Genomic DNA, 16,077 nt, shown 5'->3' with positions numbered 1-16,077 from the left:
GCTCATATGTTTGGCCTGTCATTGTTCCTTTCCAGTCCCTTTAGTTACGGCTGGGTTGGTGCTTTCCTGTGTCCTCATCAGACTGCGGGTTAACCACACCCCTCGGGAAGTTCCTATCTTCAGCACTGACTGATTGTGTAAATCATCAGGAAAAAAAAGCCTTCACAGTCTTTTAATCTTTGCTTTTGAGAATCTGAATTTCAATCACTTCAAAAGGCATCTTTTTTATCCTGCTGGCACAAGTTTGTGTACCTAAAAAATGAAATCTAGGAGCCATGTAGTAAACTGTTCTCTTTGTTGTTGGCTGTGATATTTGCTGTCACAGCCAAAATCATTTTTGGCATGCAGGACCAGCCTTTATGTCTTTGTGTGTTGTGCTAAATATATGTTTGAGAGATTTGTGTGGGATACATTTCATCCGTATTTATCGAAATTCTTTGGACAGAAGAAGAATCGATGTGCATTTGGCAGAATGCCTACGCGGCAATAATCTCTGTGCCCAGCTAATTCAGCATCGGTCAGTGAGAGTTTAAAGCAGATTCTTTCCGACCCTTACATCAGCCAGACAGAGAGAGCTCATAAGTGTGCTGTTCTTTAAACTTCCTGACTCTAAATGCATCCAAAGGTATGTGGATCAGTGTCTATTTTGGAACCATCCTTGGGAATTGAATTAGGCCACGAGGCTACTGGATTTCCCCCATTGGATAAAAAACAGCACATGTGAACAAGTCTAATAACACTGTAAAGAGGAGAAGAAAGAAGGTATCATGGCGCCATCAAAAAGAGATCATTAAAGGCTCTTGCCACAATAATTTGACATGGCATCAAGGTCACGAGTGGCAATTATGAACTTATGGTGAACAATTCTTTGTCAAAAATAGCATCAACTCGGTCCAGAGGTATGGTATACACGCGCACACAAATAACCACCATCATTCATTATGCATGTGTGCTATTCAAAGAGAATCTTCTGCTTCATTTACTGTTCCTGACATGTTTCAAAGTGAGTTGTTCGTGTGATGGTTGCTTTAAGAGGAAGGGCACAGCATCAGCTGTAAATTACACTCAAAGGCATTTATTGATCTGTAGACCTGGTTAGTTTAATGCAGGGTGCTGCACGCCTGCTGGTTGATGAGTGTGCTTTGGTCCTCATGACATATTTATGCTTTTTTTCTCCTTTTTCGCACAATTTTCTTTTCTTTTTCTCTTCTCTTCTCTTCTCTTCTCTTCTCTTCTCTTCTCTTCTCTTCTCTTCTCACACTCAATCACATTCAATGCATCACACAGACCAGAGGGATGTGTCAACAGTTACAGCAGTATGGTTCCTATGCAACTACAGCAGAGATGATACTGTGCTGTGTGGATGATGCGTCAGATGTAGCAGAGCAGGATTGTGCAAACAGTCCAACTCACTGTCAGGTCAGCGCAGCGGCAGAGTGTGGGACAACGGGGGTTGTCTCGAGGAGGTGGGGTCTGTCCCATGTGTCGACCGTCTGATGGAGAGAAGAGGGGCACAGCACAGTGAGCATGAGAGGACACAGAGTGCTACGCAGAGAGAGACTGCAGGCATGCAGCGACACAGAGCAGCATATATGTTTAAAGAAGCTGCAGCAGAGTGGGCTGCTGATGAGGTAAGAAGCTGAAACGAGACCGGCTACAAGATGAATGGATCTTTGCATACTGACGTTAGTACTGTGTGTGTGTGTGTGTGTGTGTGTGCGTGTGTGTGTGTGTGTGTGACAAGAGTTTATACGAGAAAGGGTGTGGGGTTTTCAAGGTGATGTTTTCATTTACCTCAGTGGTTTACCATATGCTGTTTTTGCATTTTAGTACTCACCCCACGTGCGTAGACATCCTAGCGATACTGATTGCATTTTGAATGTGATTCACCTCCCTTTTGTTTTCTCCAGGTGTGTCGGGCATGAGATCCCCAGAGACCTGAGGTTACAGATCTGCCAAACATGTGATTGGACAACACCCCTCGAAACATAGAGCATGTGACTTTGCACCGGAGTTTGTAGACCCTAGCCATGCTCTCTCTGTGGAATCTTTATCTTCTTCTCCCCCTCTCCTTGCCTCTCTCTCTTCACGTCATAGCATTTGACAGAGAGACTGTCAGGGAAACACAAGAGTCAGACTCTGACACACAGCCCCTAAAGAGACCTCATGGATCTGTCTTGGCAGCGGGGGGAACTGAGAATTTTGACCTCTTGGGGCTACCTTTAAGTTGGCCTTTGTCGTCATATGAGGAATCAGACAGCCGAGGTGTGATTGGGGAATACACAGATTTACAGGAGAGCACAGAGACATTTCCTAGTTATTCTGAGGAGAAGGGACTTATCATATCCAGAACCACAGGTGCAACAGAAGACGCCTCCTCCAAGGCAAGTGCACAACCTCAACCCACCCAAGAACAACAAACAAGGACTGTATCTTTCTTGCAATCAAAACAAACTGCAGAGAATGAGGCACCCTTCCCAGACTTGCAGGATGATACTACTGATAGCCGGTTACCTTTTCTTCTGTCTGGCTCGATTCCATCAGTCTGGGACTCCACTTCAGCACTGCCTGCTGGACCTGGGCCCAGTCCTGAGCGTACAACTCAACCAGTACCTACTGGCGGTTGGGGATGGACCACAGGCCCTTCTGTTGTCACACAGGAAAGGACACAGGTGCTGACTGTCCCAGCAAAAGAGACCAAAGGTGTATTGAGTGATATTACAGATCCGATTTTACATGGAGGAGCTGTCAGTATAGAAGAAAATAAAGGTAAGAGTCTTTCCTGGAATGAAATGAAATATTTAAATCATTTACTTAACCTGACACCAATTAAGAATTGGTGTGACCCCTGTCACATTTGGTCCATTGTGGTTGGCAGGAATTATAATGTTGCCCTCATTTAATCCTTAAAATAGATTCTATGTGTGACTGCAGTGTTTGTGTTATGTATTCTGCTGGCAGACGCAGTTGTTTTACATTCACAGAATGGTTTGCATCACTTCACTCCCCCAAAGCTTTCACTCTCCTTAAAAAAATTTCTCCTCTGCCACCCGCGCTCCCCTGTCATACTCACTCAATCCTTCAAAGAACAGATTCTCCCACTCATTCCTCCAGCATTCAGTTACACATAACACAACATTTAATTTACATTACAGCCGATGTTGATTGCCCGGATCCAAAGGTTACTGGATAATGTGGCGCACACCTGCACATGCAGTATTGGCTGTAAACACACACACAAACTAACACAAAATGGCACTCACTTGTCAAAGTAAATGATGTGTTGTGTACACAAGAAAGGGGGAGGGGGGTCTTTGACAGAACTGTGTGAAAAATCTCTCACTGTTTGTTTGTTCTTTCCGCATCGACAAAATCACTTCACTACTAATGGAGGACCAGAAATAGGACACATCCCATTTTAAACCAGTAGGTTCCCTGATCCTAGTGGCTCCATACAGCACATACTGAATGTAATTTCACTGGAGACATACTACATTATTTATTGGCTAAACAATCTCAGGCAAATACGAAAGTTAAATACTTCTGTAGATTCACATTGAATGCATGCAAAATTAATGACAGTGCAATACCTTTTGACTGTGCTTAATAATAGCAACGCAAAATGAGAGCAGCATTGAGGTCAATACTGGCTAATCAACACACACATCTCTCTCTCCTACACGTACACATACACACTATGTGCTCATGCTCCCGCTCTCTCTGTGACCCAGTTAGGCATTCCCAGTTACAAGCCTGCTCTGTTTTATTATGGATTAACTCCACACATGGCAGATTCTCCCCCGCTCTCCCTTTGACTATATAGACTGTGGATCTAATTTACTTTGGCCTGTGTGCATTAGTTAGACTATTATGCTGGTTCATCTAAATTGATGTCATTATAATCAAAATTACCAAATAATACGTAACTCGAGACCAAACACACAATATCAGGAGTACAGAGTCGAAATAGCAACAAAATTGGGCTGCATTATGGGCACAGCTGAGGCTTGAGCAAAATGCTAACATGTCTTGCTAACTTCTGCTCATGATGACAAGGCTACCATGCTTGTAATGCTTCGCATATTCAGCACCGGATTTCAGGATGTTAGCATAGTCTCTTTAACTTGAGGTTATGTCCGTATTTAATGTTCTACTTTTTGGCACTTTTTTGACACTATCCATAACTCTGTAATGTTTATTTTTTATTGTACTTGCTTTACAGATGACTCCAAAGATGATGACCTGCAGATCTCAAAGACCAGTAGCATATTCTCGCTTGATGGTAACAAAGCTACATCAGCCACAACTTGCAAAACATCAAACAACTCCTGGAGTCCCACCTACCCAGATGATCTTCCTCCCGATGAGTCCCCGCAGCCCTCTCTGCCTCTCAGCCCTGGCCTTTTCGTCCCTCTGTATTCAGACTGGAACTCTGCCCTCGCCACCTGGGGATTTGCATGGGAAGCACACATCTATGGCCTGGGGTCTGTCTTCACTGTATTTGGCCTAATCTCTGTGGTCTGCCTGTTAGGCCTACCTCTACGGTGTCCCCCAGGAATCCCATACCTCACCCTGCTGCACTTGTTCCTCCTAGCATTTGCAGGAATCCAAGCTTTTCGTTTGCTCTACGATGCTTACAATCATCAAGAACGTCTTCCCCCTTTGGGCTCTCTGCTTCTCTCTGAACTTCCCTTCCCCTGTCTGATCTCAGCCTTCTCCTTGGCCATCCTCCTCCTGTCCTTACGCCCAAGCATGCGTCTCTCGTTCCCACTTGCTAAGTCCACCTCATTTTCAGTCTTGCCTAGGCCTTGCCTGTTATTGTGTCTGTCCCTGTTGTACTGTGGAGTCTCTCTAGGGTGCGTTGGCATGCTCCAACTCTTCCACAACCTGCCAACTGTGATCCTGCTATTCCCTCAGGGTGTGTTTGTATGTCTCACTATCTTACTTTCATGCTCCTACCTCATCTTTTTCTGCTTAATTCAAGTCGACACAAAACACATCTACAGGCTGAATGACAATGGAGAGAGTGGAGGATCTCCTGAAGTGATGCGACCCACAAGTTGCCCCTTTGCCAAACTGGAGGACTGGGGTAGGGCAGCAGGAGCTGGAGTAGGGGCCTCTTTTTGTTTGTTAGGGTGTGGAGGCCTCCAGCTTTATGGGATACTGCATGCTCTTGGTTTGGGTGGGGTTGATGGCTATGGGTTCCAGCCTTGGCCCTGGTGGGGCTACCAGGTAGGCTGCAGGATCTGTGAGATTGGGGTGTGTCTAGGTTTGTCTCTCATTGGCACACATCCTCTTTTCTGTCACAACAACTCCTCCATCAAAACGATAAGTCATCCTCGGCCAGGATCTTGGTCGCGCCTCTCCTGCGGCTCCCCTTCACGAGGGTTTACCCTGCCCTCTCAAACAGGTGCCAATTCCCCTGTCCTCTCCTCTCACGATTCCTGGTCCCAGAATAAGCAGGAAAAGCTGGTGGTCTGTGATGTCATCAGTAAGGGACAGTCAGAGGCACTTCCTCTTTTCTCAATAGTGGATCCTCCTGGAAATGGGCTAGACTGCGTCTCCAAGTCCAGCCAAAGTCGGATCACTTTACTACCTCTACCTTCACCTCCAAGCCCACCTTGCCAGCCTAAAAATGCAGTTGAGTCTCAGCCATCGTCATTGGATAGCTTACGACTAGAGACTGATTCTACTGTGGACCTGCGACCCCCATCTCCAATAAACTTGTCCCGCAGCATTGACCAGGCTCTGTTCAATGAATCCCTGTTCTCTCACAGTATCTTTGGTTTGCCAAGGTTATTCCATGCTTCCTCCAGTCACTCTTTGAGCTCTCCTAGCCATGGTATGTCAAAGCAAGGGCCTAGCTCTGTGCAAAATGCCCTATACCGTACCTCTTCCTGTGGAGATGTGGATCAAGACAACACCCTGTCCGGTTCAAGACCTTCCCATCCACATGTCTCTTTGACGTCTCACAACAATCCACCAATGTCACCACAGCAATGGGATTGGAAAGGGAGTGTCTCTGGCTCAACCCAGGGTCTGTGCAGCATTCCCAAGGAGACCGGACACCTGCGCTCACAGTCCTGGGCCAACAGAGGTCACAACTTTGCCCAGAGTAGCCACCCACGAGCAATACCACACCTTTCTTACCACAGGCGTTACCGGACCCTGAGCTTGGCTTCCCCGGGGAGTCAAGGATCTGGCCGACTGGCAGGGACTAAACACCTGAGTGAAAGCAAGCAGCTGGAATGGGATCTGGCCGTACAGGCAGAGTTTGTCAACGTGTGCAAACAAATTGATGCTCTGAGTGTTTGCAGTGACACAATTGATTTATAGAAAGCTGTAAAAGTCCAGTTGTGATTGGAACGTACATCATACTGTACAGAAATAGCAGACTCTGATTAGGTTAGATGGAGGAATTCAATTATACATTATTAAAGTTATACAATGGAAAATAATTACCTGAACCAATGAAAGGGGAATGGACATCATTGAGACAATATGTAGACCAGACCTATTTTGTATAAATACTGTACTGTTGATATTTTATACAACCCTGATTCCAAAAAACTTGGAAGGCTGTGTAAGATGTAAATACATCAGGAAACTGTTTGTAATATCTTAATATCATTTATACAGCAGTGTGTTTCACATAATGGTGAACCTCACCCAGTCATCTCTTGAGAACAACTGAGACTTTTGAGGAGGCCCCTTTTACACCCAGTCATGATACTATCACTTGTTTTGTTTTTTTTATGAGGCAAAACATTAAATAAATTGTCTTTGTACTGTTTTCAGTTTTAAGAAAAATGTCACCAAGGCTTAGCAAATAATTGCATACTATTTTTTTTTGTTTTACACAGCATACCAACTTTTCTGGAATCAGGGTTGACCATGCAACACTTGATTTTGAAGGCTGGTATCATCACACTGTTTTAGCAACTTCAAGAAGCTCTTCTCTTTGCAGCCGTATTTTTAAAACATTTTTGAAGTGTTCTAATGTAATTTCTAATTCCAGTTAGACATTCGTGAATTTAGAAATCAAATGTCTATTAGAGCCTGAATGCTATCAAGAAGTTACTTTAAGACAGAGTTTTAATATTTGTATAGGGGACATGTCTAGATGTTTTTTTTTATATATATTTGAAGCTATCCTGCAGAGATAAATATGAAGAGTATATAAGAGGAATATAAAGGAGAGCCCTCTTCAAGTGGGCAACCAGTATGTTTCATTTTACATTGTTTATGTACTGTTGTGGTTCGGACCTCTTCCCCATTATAGACATGATTTATTTACAGTGATAAACAACATGAGGATTCAGTAAAATCAGATTCATCAGAAAGAGCTCAAACTTGAAATCTGTGATGTTAAAGTAACGTTATGGAAGTCATAATGTAAAAAAAACAAAAAAAGGCACCAGCTGTATGATGTGGGGCACCAGCATGCAGAGAGAGCACTGGAGAGGCAACCTAAAGGGCACATTTTCAAGTTTTGTCTTCATTAGGGGCATCCAAGAGGGCACGTTTCCAGCTTTTCTTCAAACATGGGGTGTGTGTCATATATGCACAGAATGAGTTGATATTGAAGTGGATAAATTCTGAATATACTGCCCTCTAGTGGTAATGAAGAAACTCACTCTCACTTGTGATGAGAAAAATCGCCTACACAGAAGTCAAGATGATGGTGACACATTTCCCCTTCATGTATTTCTATATGTCAAAAAAGTTAAACAGTACCAAAATGTGCTTGTCAAAATTACCTTTATTCAACACTATTTACAATAAATATAATTTTGAATTCCTTAGGGTCGGTGACAGAACAAGACATTTATTTTCTGTATTTTCTGTCACCAGCAAGTAAGAACAACTGTCAGCCAGCACAAAAGCTCATATAATTGGATGCAAGTTAAACATAATACCAGAAACCTTGAGTATCTCCCACAAAAAATAAGCAATCACATTCAAAAAACTGGCAAATCAAGTTTACATCAATTCTATGAAGAAAGACATCTATCTTGGGCATTTGGTTTGTTACTACACTACTCCACTGACTCCATAGCTCTATTTCATTGACCATTTATTTATTTCTTTTAAATACTGAGTCTAAAAAAACAACTATTTATTAAACATGTATTATGTACAGATAATAGCCATGTAATTAATAATGCTTTTTGCAAAATGAGATTATGGAAGACCACAACATGTCAAGCCAATGTGACTCAAACTCATTTTGTATCATTAATATAAACACGGGGCTGTATGTATTTATAAAACTCGGACCGGTGTCACTCATGTCTTGTTATCCAGTATTTTGAACAGAGGAAAATCCAGAGTGAGATTGCAGATGATTGCTCCTTTAAGGCGCTCCTTGCTACAAATGTATGTATGTATGTGATTTAAGGCTGATGCTAAACTTTGGTCCCTTCTGCAGCAGTGCAGCACATTCAGAGAGCTCATTACACGCAGGGCGATCAGAGCAGGTCATCCACCCTGTTCAAGCAAAATTTTCACCCGTCAGAGGAATTAAATTGAATTTGTTCAAAGGTGCAATGTGTAAGAAAATGTGTTTAAAACATTCCAAAATGAACTCAGATTACCATCAGAATGTGAAGAAACCACAGGTTTGACATTATGTCAAAGATGTCTCTGTGCTATGTTGAAGAGATATGTACTGAAGGTAGCATGCTAACCAAACCTGAACACCTCTTTGTCCCAGCAGTCCAAAGCTCCTGTGCTTGCATTATAAATACTGACACTCCATTGGTCTTCCGGCTAGCTGCACGGAAAACTGAGCTACCAAGCTAGCAGTAGCTACAGTCATGGATGTTTAAAAAAAAAAAAAAAAAAGAAAATCTGGTTAGCATCAGTTAGATCAGTTAGCAGGGGCTCTGGTGATATGCTGCCCCTGTCTGTTGGGATGAATTCAAGGTGGCCAATTTTTACATATTGCACCTTTAAACAAAATCTAATCAGTGCAGTAAGAAGATAATGAGAATATTATTTTACTATTTGTACCATGCTGTGTGTTTACAGTTCCTGGCTCGGTTAGCTTGATACACAAGGTTGCTGGCTAGAAAATGTGACCATACATATAATACAAGGTTATATACGTGTCTGAATTCTGTTTTTATTATCAGCAGAGAGCTAAATTAAAGCTATTTAACTTTCATGTTTCTTTCCTCTTTTTAAACATTTAAAAAAAAAATGCCAGAAAGATGCTGCTGTTTATTTTGTTACGTGTCTTTTACTCTGTGAATAAAGTGATTTCTTGTAAAAATAAATAATTAATGTTTTGGATGTTGTGCACTATTTTGTACCAGGGTGCAACACAGCAATGATAAGCTTTTTCCAAAAGTAGGCGATGACATGTTTTCTCATTGAAAGGGATCAGCAGAATGGTTAATTACATTATCCCTGTTACACCCTGGACACAGTTGGAGAAAGACCGAGAGTTCACGTAACAGACTCGACTACGCATGACCTCCTTGGCTCTCCTTTGAACTTCAGACTCCGATTAAAGTGCCTGATCTATCTTCAAGGGAGTCAGAGAAGGGACAGGCAAGAATAAGAAGGTGTGGCTGTTGTCCTACAAAGACAGCTCTCTGTGTGTGGTAAGATCACATGCGGCTGGTGCATCTGCTCATAGCTGCTGGTGCCGGGACGCTGGGTCCTGATCGGGGGTTCCCTCTCCCTCCCGCCTCAGTAAAGCCGCTTTTCGTAACTACACATGTGAAAGAAAAAAAGATGCATGTAAGCCTGGGATTTGATTGCGTATCACCGCTATAAAAACAAACAATCCTGGATGGAGATGAACGAATGAAAGGAAAAGATGGAGGTGTGATAACAACATGGATGTACTTACATGGCACAAAAGAATATCTAATGTGATAGCATGGGTAAGAAAAGAAGAAGAGAGAAGACAATTTTGATGCTGCTAACAACAGGTGAAATTCCATTCTATTTGACAGTAAAGTGTTTGTGAACACAAGTGAAGCTTGGAGGCTTATTATCACAAAGTGTCATAAAGTAAACACATTCGGAGAGCAGAAAGGATAATACAGAAAGAGGCTGCAGAGGAGAGTGGCAGATCAGAGACCGGGATTCAGGGGTCAGACTTACGAGTGGAGGCCGTGGACTCCTCCCTCCATCTGAGCAGACATGGTTCTTTTCTCAAACTTCAGCTCTCCAGAGTACATCATCGACCTGGTGCAAAGACACACAGCTCATGCTAGACGAAAGCTCTGAGACAATAAAAAATCTAAACACGTAAAACACACACACACAGTGTCACACTCACCGCAAAATAGACAAACTCTTGGCTCCAATGTCCTGACAGCCGTGTTGGATGCCAGCGATGAGGTAAGGAACAAACTTATGGATGGAGCCTTTGTCTTGTACTGATCCTGAAACACCTTGAGCAACTTTCACCTTGTCCCCCTCACTAGACGCAAATTCACACACAGTAGGAGATGAATATGTCAATATGACGTGTGACATGTTTTAGAGAAGAAGTGTTTATACAGCCTCTCGCCGAGATATGCTAGCTAAAAACATTTCTGCAAAGCACAGATACGTCTAGTGTGATATGTGTCGCTAACGCTGCATACCATGTTTACATCATATCCTTGTTAGCCACCTTTTCACATCAGGAAGTGGAGGGGAATGGGTGGGTATATTTTTAAGGACACCTGGGGCTATTTGCATCTGTCATGTCACTCCAAATGTTGGCATTATTAAAGGAGACCTGTGGATAATTCCAGTGGTGTATGTGGTGACCAAAACCAGCTATTTTAAAGGAAAGTTATAGCATCTCCATCCAACCCAAACAGATGTTAAGTTGTAACCTAAAGAAACGTTCAGTTTTGACTTTGTTGCTGTAACCCCACTCCCATACCTGAAGTAGCGTTTTTGACTGTTATTTTTCTCCATTGCATCCAAGGAGCCCATTCCTCTGTACTTTTTCAGACGCACGCCATCTGAAAAGAAATATTCCCCTGGAGCCTCAGTGGTTGCTGCTAGCAACGACCCCATCATCACTGAGGGCAGAAATATGAGAAAACAAGAAGTAAGATGAAGTGATTGTGAATGAAAACAGGGGAAGGCCAAAAAGCCTACAACAATTAAGCAAGAAAAGTTTTTTTTTTAAAAACCCTGCTCTTCTCTTAAAAAGTAGTGAAAACACAGTAAAATGATTAGAATATTCCATCAGAAGCCATGCACCACTAATTAATAACCAGTCTTCTCTGATTGGTCAGCTCACACATGCCTGAGCCAGCACTGCTAACAACAACAGAACAGCTGTGTTAAATCAAGCTTTAATTTCCAAACTGGCTGCTCGGCATAAATCATGCAAAAGTGTGCAACATACACGTGATGTCACAGAATTAAAGGCGAGACTACTGATGAGGCGTTTCAGGAGCAGTGTTTTCTGTGGGAGAGAGGAGCTTCTGTTGGTGCAGACTTTGACCTTTTTAACTTTCAAGATCTTTTACATCCACAAGAACTTACACTAAACACTGAAGTAAAGTAGAAAAAAAAACACATAAAATAGGTCTCCTTTAAAACTAAGACCTGAGGAAACAAGATGATTTTTGCCATTTTCTACCCGTAGATGCCCCCAGGGCCAGAGCCTTCACCACATGTCCAACAGTCTGAATGCCTCCGTCAGCGATTACAGGCACTCCAAAACGTCGGGCATACTCTGCAACCTTGTACACCGATGTACCTTGGGGCCGTCCACATGCCATCACTGAGGAATGAGAGCATTATAAGGTGTGCTGGCAGTTAATACACCCAATACCGCTGAGATTAACTCATTAATACGTTCCCTGGTTTAGCTTAATGACATTTAAAATAATTTCCTGTCTATTTAATCTTATCTTTGGCTGGTTTACAGCGCTGAACTATTTATCGTACCTTCCTGGGTGATACAGATGGAGCCGCAGCCCATACCAACCCTCAGGGCATCCACGCCAGCGTCTATGAGGTTTTTAGCCTGAGCAGCTGTCACCACTAGAGAGAGACAGACGCACAGAAAAGCAGCTCAGTGTGGGAGACGGGATGCTGGCAGTTTTCACAGCACAAACGCAGGGGAAGGCTCTGAGACAAGACGAAAGCTTACCATTTCCTCCAACTACCTGTAGTTCAGGGTATTTCTGTTTGATGTAGTGTATCATGTTGATTTGATACACTGAATTTCCCTGAGAGGAATCCTGGAAACAAAAAAAGAGAGAGAGAAGTAGTTTCAACTGATGAAGATGAAGTTAAATTCAAAAACAATGTACATCATTCAGAACAGTTCCCATTCCTTCCAGTATCAACATGCTGATGATTATCTGACTGAAAAGTGCCGTGACATTAAGAAACCAAAGTCAACAGTCAAATCCTACCAGGACGACCACGTCCACCCCGGCCTGCATGAGGAGGTCCAGTCTGTATTTGTCGTCCTCCCTCGTACCAATAGCAGCTCCGCACAGCAGCTGTTTGCGGGAGTCCTTGGAGGCCAGAGGATAGTCTCTGTTCTTCTTCAGGTCAGTCCTCGCGATGATGGCGACCAGCTCGTCACTGTCGTTCACTATGGGGAGCTTGCCTAGGGAGAATCAGAGTGTCAAGTGAGTGTCAAACTGTGCATCTGGTTCCGAGTGCCGGTGACTTTTCTCCACAGCAGCGTGACCTCCTTCGCAGATTTACCTTTTTTGCTACGTTGTAGAATATCATTTGCTTCTTTTAGTGTGACCCCAGCGGGTGCGACGACCAAATCTTCCCTTTTGGTCATTGCCTGAATGAAAAAAGAGGTCACATTGATTCAGACCCTAAAGTACATGCAGTATATATCAATATGTCACTGTTCTCATATACACACAACACCCACCTCCTCCAGCGGTCTGTCATGGTCCTTCTCAGACAGGAAGTCTATGTCTCTGGAGGTGACTATGCCCACCAGCTTGCTGTCCATCTTGCCGGTCTCTGTAACAGGGATGCCAGAGAAACCATGGCGTATCTTCGCCTCTAACACGTCCCCCACTGTGTGCCGTGGACTCATTACCACCGGGTCTGTGATGAAGCCCTGCTCAAATTTCTGGTGAGAAGAGAAATTAAGAGTTATTAAACATTCAGTGGCTATTATTCTGAGGAGTGTCGCAGTTGTCTTTCTCAGTCTATTGCAAGTTCATCACCTTGTTGTCCATCTTACCTTGACTTTGCGCACCTCGTTGGCCTGGAACTCAGCTGTACAGTTATGATGAATTATTCCGATCCCACCCATCAACTGAAACCAGCCAATCAGAGAGGAGAAATTACTTAAAACACCCCCCAAAAAGAAACTGTTCTGGCGAAAACGACATGGTGGAGCAAGGTGACAATTAGCTCAGCTGTTAGATATGGTGGGCATGTACGGGCTTGTGCAGAGCCTGTACTCACTGCCATTGCGATGGCCATGGACGATTCTGTGACTGTATCCATGGGAGATGAAATAAGAGGTGTCTTCAGGGTTATCTTCCTTGTTAGTGCAGAGGTTAGATCCTGAAAGAGGTTATGCATTTGGGAACAAAAACGTCACCCTATGCAACACTGATAAACATGTAAAGCAAAGTACACTTAATATAATCTGAAACATGGTCTGCACTGGAAAAAAAAACCCACAAAAATAAGTTTATTAAAAAGATTGATGAAAGGGTTTTCTTGCTTGAAATAAGTAAATAAATGATGATCTGATAATTTTTGTAGTATAGATCAACATTTTACTACCTTTAAAGCAACACATTTGTTAAAAAAAAAACAAAAGTGTTAGATTTTGATTTTATTTTGCATTGTACTGAGCCTATGATAAAAAAAAACACAGTTTGGGAGCATAAGAGTCTGACTTGCTGAGTTGGATGAGGCAGGTGTGTGTGTCTCTGTTTTGAACACCTGCTATCAAGCGATAAACCACGTGACCCAGGCATGAAATTAATTTACTGTCCCAGCAGAGCTTGCAGACACGAAAACAAAGCAAGCCAAATAAACAAGTGCGTGCTTCGAGGAACATAAAATAGCTTGTGAATTGTTGTCAGCATATTAGAAAAAATAACATTTGTGGTGTTAACATAAACAGAAAAACAACAAAAAACAAAATAGAGAAGACATATTATTCCCACCCTCAGACAAATGTTCCGGTTTATGTTTATCCACGGACAAGATTCTCTGTGCTGTCACCTCTGAATAAGTGTGCACCAGGGAGCAGTGTGCAGTGTGTGGCCTGCACGGTGTGATGATACTCACCACCTCATCAGAAGTAAAGTCTATGAAACCAGGGAGGATCAAAAAGTCACTGAGAGGAGAAGAACAGAACAGAGACGTTTGGTCAGAGATAGAGGAACATGAGTACGTCTTGCTCTGGAACTGAAAAAATATTAGGTAAATAAAAATGATATTGCTTGTAACAATCATCAACCTAAATGAGGATAGCGTAGCTTTAGTCCTCTGTGTGTGTGTGTGTGTGTGTGTGTGTGTGTGTGTGTGTGTGTGTGTGTGCAGCACGTATCCATTTCTACAAAGCAGCAGCTTTTTAACTTCGCTGACAGCACGCAGACATAATCTGTCAGCCTCAGCCACCGAAACGTTCTGTATTTATCCTCTGCACAATAATAAACCCCTGCATATAGCCTCCATTAAGGAAACTACACTGACACCCATTAACACACTGATATGTGCGCGCGCACACACACACACACACACATACACTGCTTTTAATGTCTGTGACACCACTCAAAGTCATCCTCAAAAGTAGTATTACTCATTATAATCCTCCATATTAAACCCAAGCAGATGTGTCATCACTGATATTACTAAACATTCCATGGAAGACATTGCGTAACTCTAATTTTTTTTTTTTTTTTTGTATGTGCCCATGCATACAAGCATACAGTGTGTGCACATGCATTTGTGTCAGTGCACAATGCCATGCAGGGGGCTGTAAAATGTGTCAGTATGTGTATCTGTCTTTTTCTTACTTGTATGTCAGTCCATCGCCAATTGAAAAGAGCTGCTGTGCCGTTAACCCATCTTCAGGAACATAACCTGTGCCTCCACTGATCAGATAGTCGGCCATGCTGAAATGTAGGAAAACACACAGAGGTCCGAACACTTGGTGAAAAATATGGCAACAAATAGGTTACACATTGTTATCGTGTGCCCTAACTTCATATCTGTGATATGACACTAGAATGGACAATAGTTCTCTTTAGATTGACTATCTTAACAAAAATCCCCAGGGTGTATAAATTTGTCGTCACTAAAATTACTAAATGAGTCAGCCATTTATTTCTGGAGGTATTTATCTCTTGTGCAAAACATGCATGGACTTTTGCTCCTCTCTCTTCTGACCTCTGTTTCTAACACTCTAAGATCCTATTACAAATGTTGGATCGAGACAGGAAATGCAAAGAAAAGGAGCCCGTCCTTGTCTATGGAGACTGACGGCACAGTAGGTAAGAGGATTTGGTTGGCTGCCCGGTTAACTGATAAATGGGCTTGTAAAAGTGCACAGCCACTGCTACTAGAAAGTGAAAACATCTCAGTGGCTGCTGGAGATGTTTACATGTTAATCAGGTCTCACGCAGTCACTTCTACGTGACCTCGCAGTGTATGCAGTTTCAGACTGAGACTGACCTCTCTGGTTCATATCCAGCTTGGATACGTGTTGCGCTGTACCGCTGGGCTGCAGTCTCGTGTCCATGTCCATGTGGCATCGGGTGGACATAGGCCCCGTAGGGGTGAGGTTGATCCCCATCCCTGTTTGAGATGCGTGGACGCGCTGGTTCCATGTCCCCTACAATCCTGCGGTAGTCGATTTGATAAGTGTCCCTCTCTCCTTCTCCAAACCGGTCATAAGCATGACCTTCCATCTCTAGGAAATCCAGGGCGACGATGTCCACAGGGCCCCACCACCACTCACACACACTCTTCAAGCACTTCTGACTTGTTTCATACACACATACAAAAGTCACAGCAGCAGCTTCCGGCAGACACGCTGTTCAATTATAAGCATTCATAAACACCCACAATGCTTTGAGTGCATGCTCACACAAACACCTCTCA

At 43.0% G+C, this 16,077-nt stretch overlaps 2 protein-coding genes across 5 annotated transcripts; one reads left to right on the top strand and one right to left on the bottom strand.

Moving 5' to 3' along the window:
- Positions 1–1,181: 1,181 nt before the first annotated feature.
- LOC119024760 (proline-rich transmembrane protein 4) lies at positions 1,182–9,596 on the top strand. The gene is made up of 3 exons (XM_037107839.1): positions 1,182–1,631; positions 1,911–2,769; positions 4,223–9,596. Exons 2-3 carry the CDS (start codon positions 2,031–2,033, stop codon positions 6,334–6,336), a joined length of 2,853 nt encoding a protein of 950 aa, XP_036963734.1. The 5' UTR covers positions 1,182–1,631; positions 1,911–2,030; the 3' UTR covers positions 6,337–9,596.
- Positions 7,745–15,089, bottom strand: impdh1a (IMP (inosine 5'-monophosphate) dehydrogenase 1a). Of its 4 annotated transcripts, none has more exons than XM_037107840.1 (14): positions 14,991–15,089; positions 14,260–14,371; positions 13,420–13,521; positions 13,193–13,267; positions 12,872–13,078; positions 12,691–12,778; positions 12,390–12,589; positions 12,122–12,212; positions 11,917–12,012; positions 11,606–11,749; positions 10,895–11,036; positions 10,298–10,441; positions 10,120–10,203; positions 7,745–9,721 (listed from the first exon to the last, which is right to left on the bottom strand). In XM_037107840.1, the coding sequence occupies exons 1-14, from the start codon at positions 15,086–15,088 to the stop codon at positions 9,700–9,702; spliced, it is 1,605 nt and encodes a 534-aa protein (XP_036963735.1). In that variant the 5' UTR covers position 15,089; the 3' UTR covers positions 7,745–9,699. The 4 variants fall into 4 exon arrangements, with proteins under 4 accessions (XP_036963735.1, XP_036963736.1, XP_036963737.1 ...); XM_037107841.1 differs by having other exon boundaries at positions 14,260–14,308; XM_037107842.1 differs by having other exon boundaries at positions 13,208–13,267; positions 14,260–14,308.
- Between the last annotated feature and the right edge of the window lie 988 nt (positions 15,090–16,077).

The sequence above is a fragment of the Acanthopagrus latus genome, chromosome 8 (genome assembly GCF_904848185.1).
Source record: "Acanthopagrus latus isolate v.2019 chromosome 8, fAcaLat1.1, whole genome shotgun sequence".
Lineage (NCBI taxonomy): Eukaryota > Metazoa > Chordata > Actinopteri > Spariformes > Sparidae > Acanthopagrus > Acanthopagrus latus.
This window is presented reverse-complemented; position numbering and strand designations above follow the sequence as displayed.

What these genes read in the sequence shown, in the direction of transcription:
- LOC119024760 (XM_037107839.1), top strand. Translation starts at nt 2,031, where the DNA reads ATGCTCTCTCTGTGGAATCTTTATCTTCTTCTCCCCCTCTCCTTGCCT. An exon ending in CAGTATAGAAGAAAATAAAG is followed by an intron (nt 2,770 to 4,222) that starts GTAAGAGTCTTT and finishes CTTGCTTTACAG; the next exon opens with ATGACTCCAAAGATGATGAC.
- impdh1a (XM_037107840.1), bottom strand. Translation starts at nt 15,088, where the DNA reads ATGGCCGACTATCTGATCAGTGGAGGCACAGGTTATGTTCCTGAAGAT. An exon ending in GGCGATGGACTGACATACAA is followed by an intron (nt 14,372 to 14,990) that starts GTAAGAAAAAGA and finishes TCAGTTCCAGAG; the next exon opens with CAAGACGTACTCATGTTCCT. An exon ending in ACAGGTAGTTGGAGGAAATG is followed by an intron (nt 12,013 to 12,121) that starts GTAAGCTTTCGT and finishes GTCTCTCTCTAG; the next exon opens with TGGTGACAGCTGCTCAGGCT.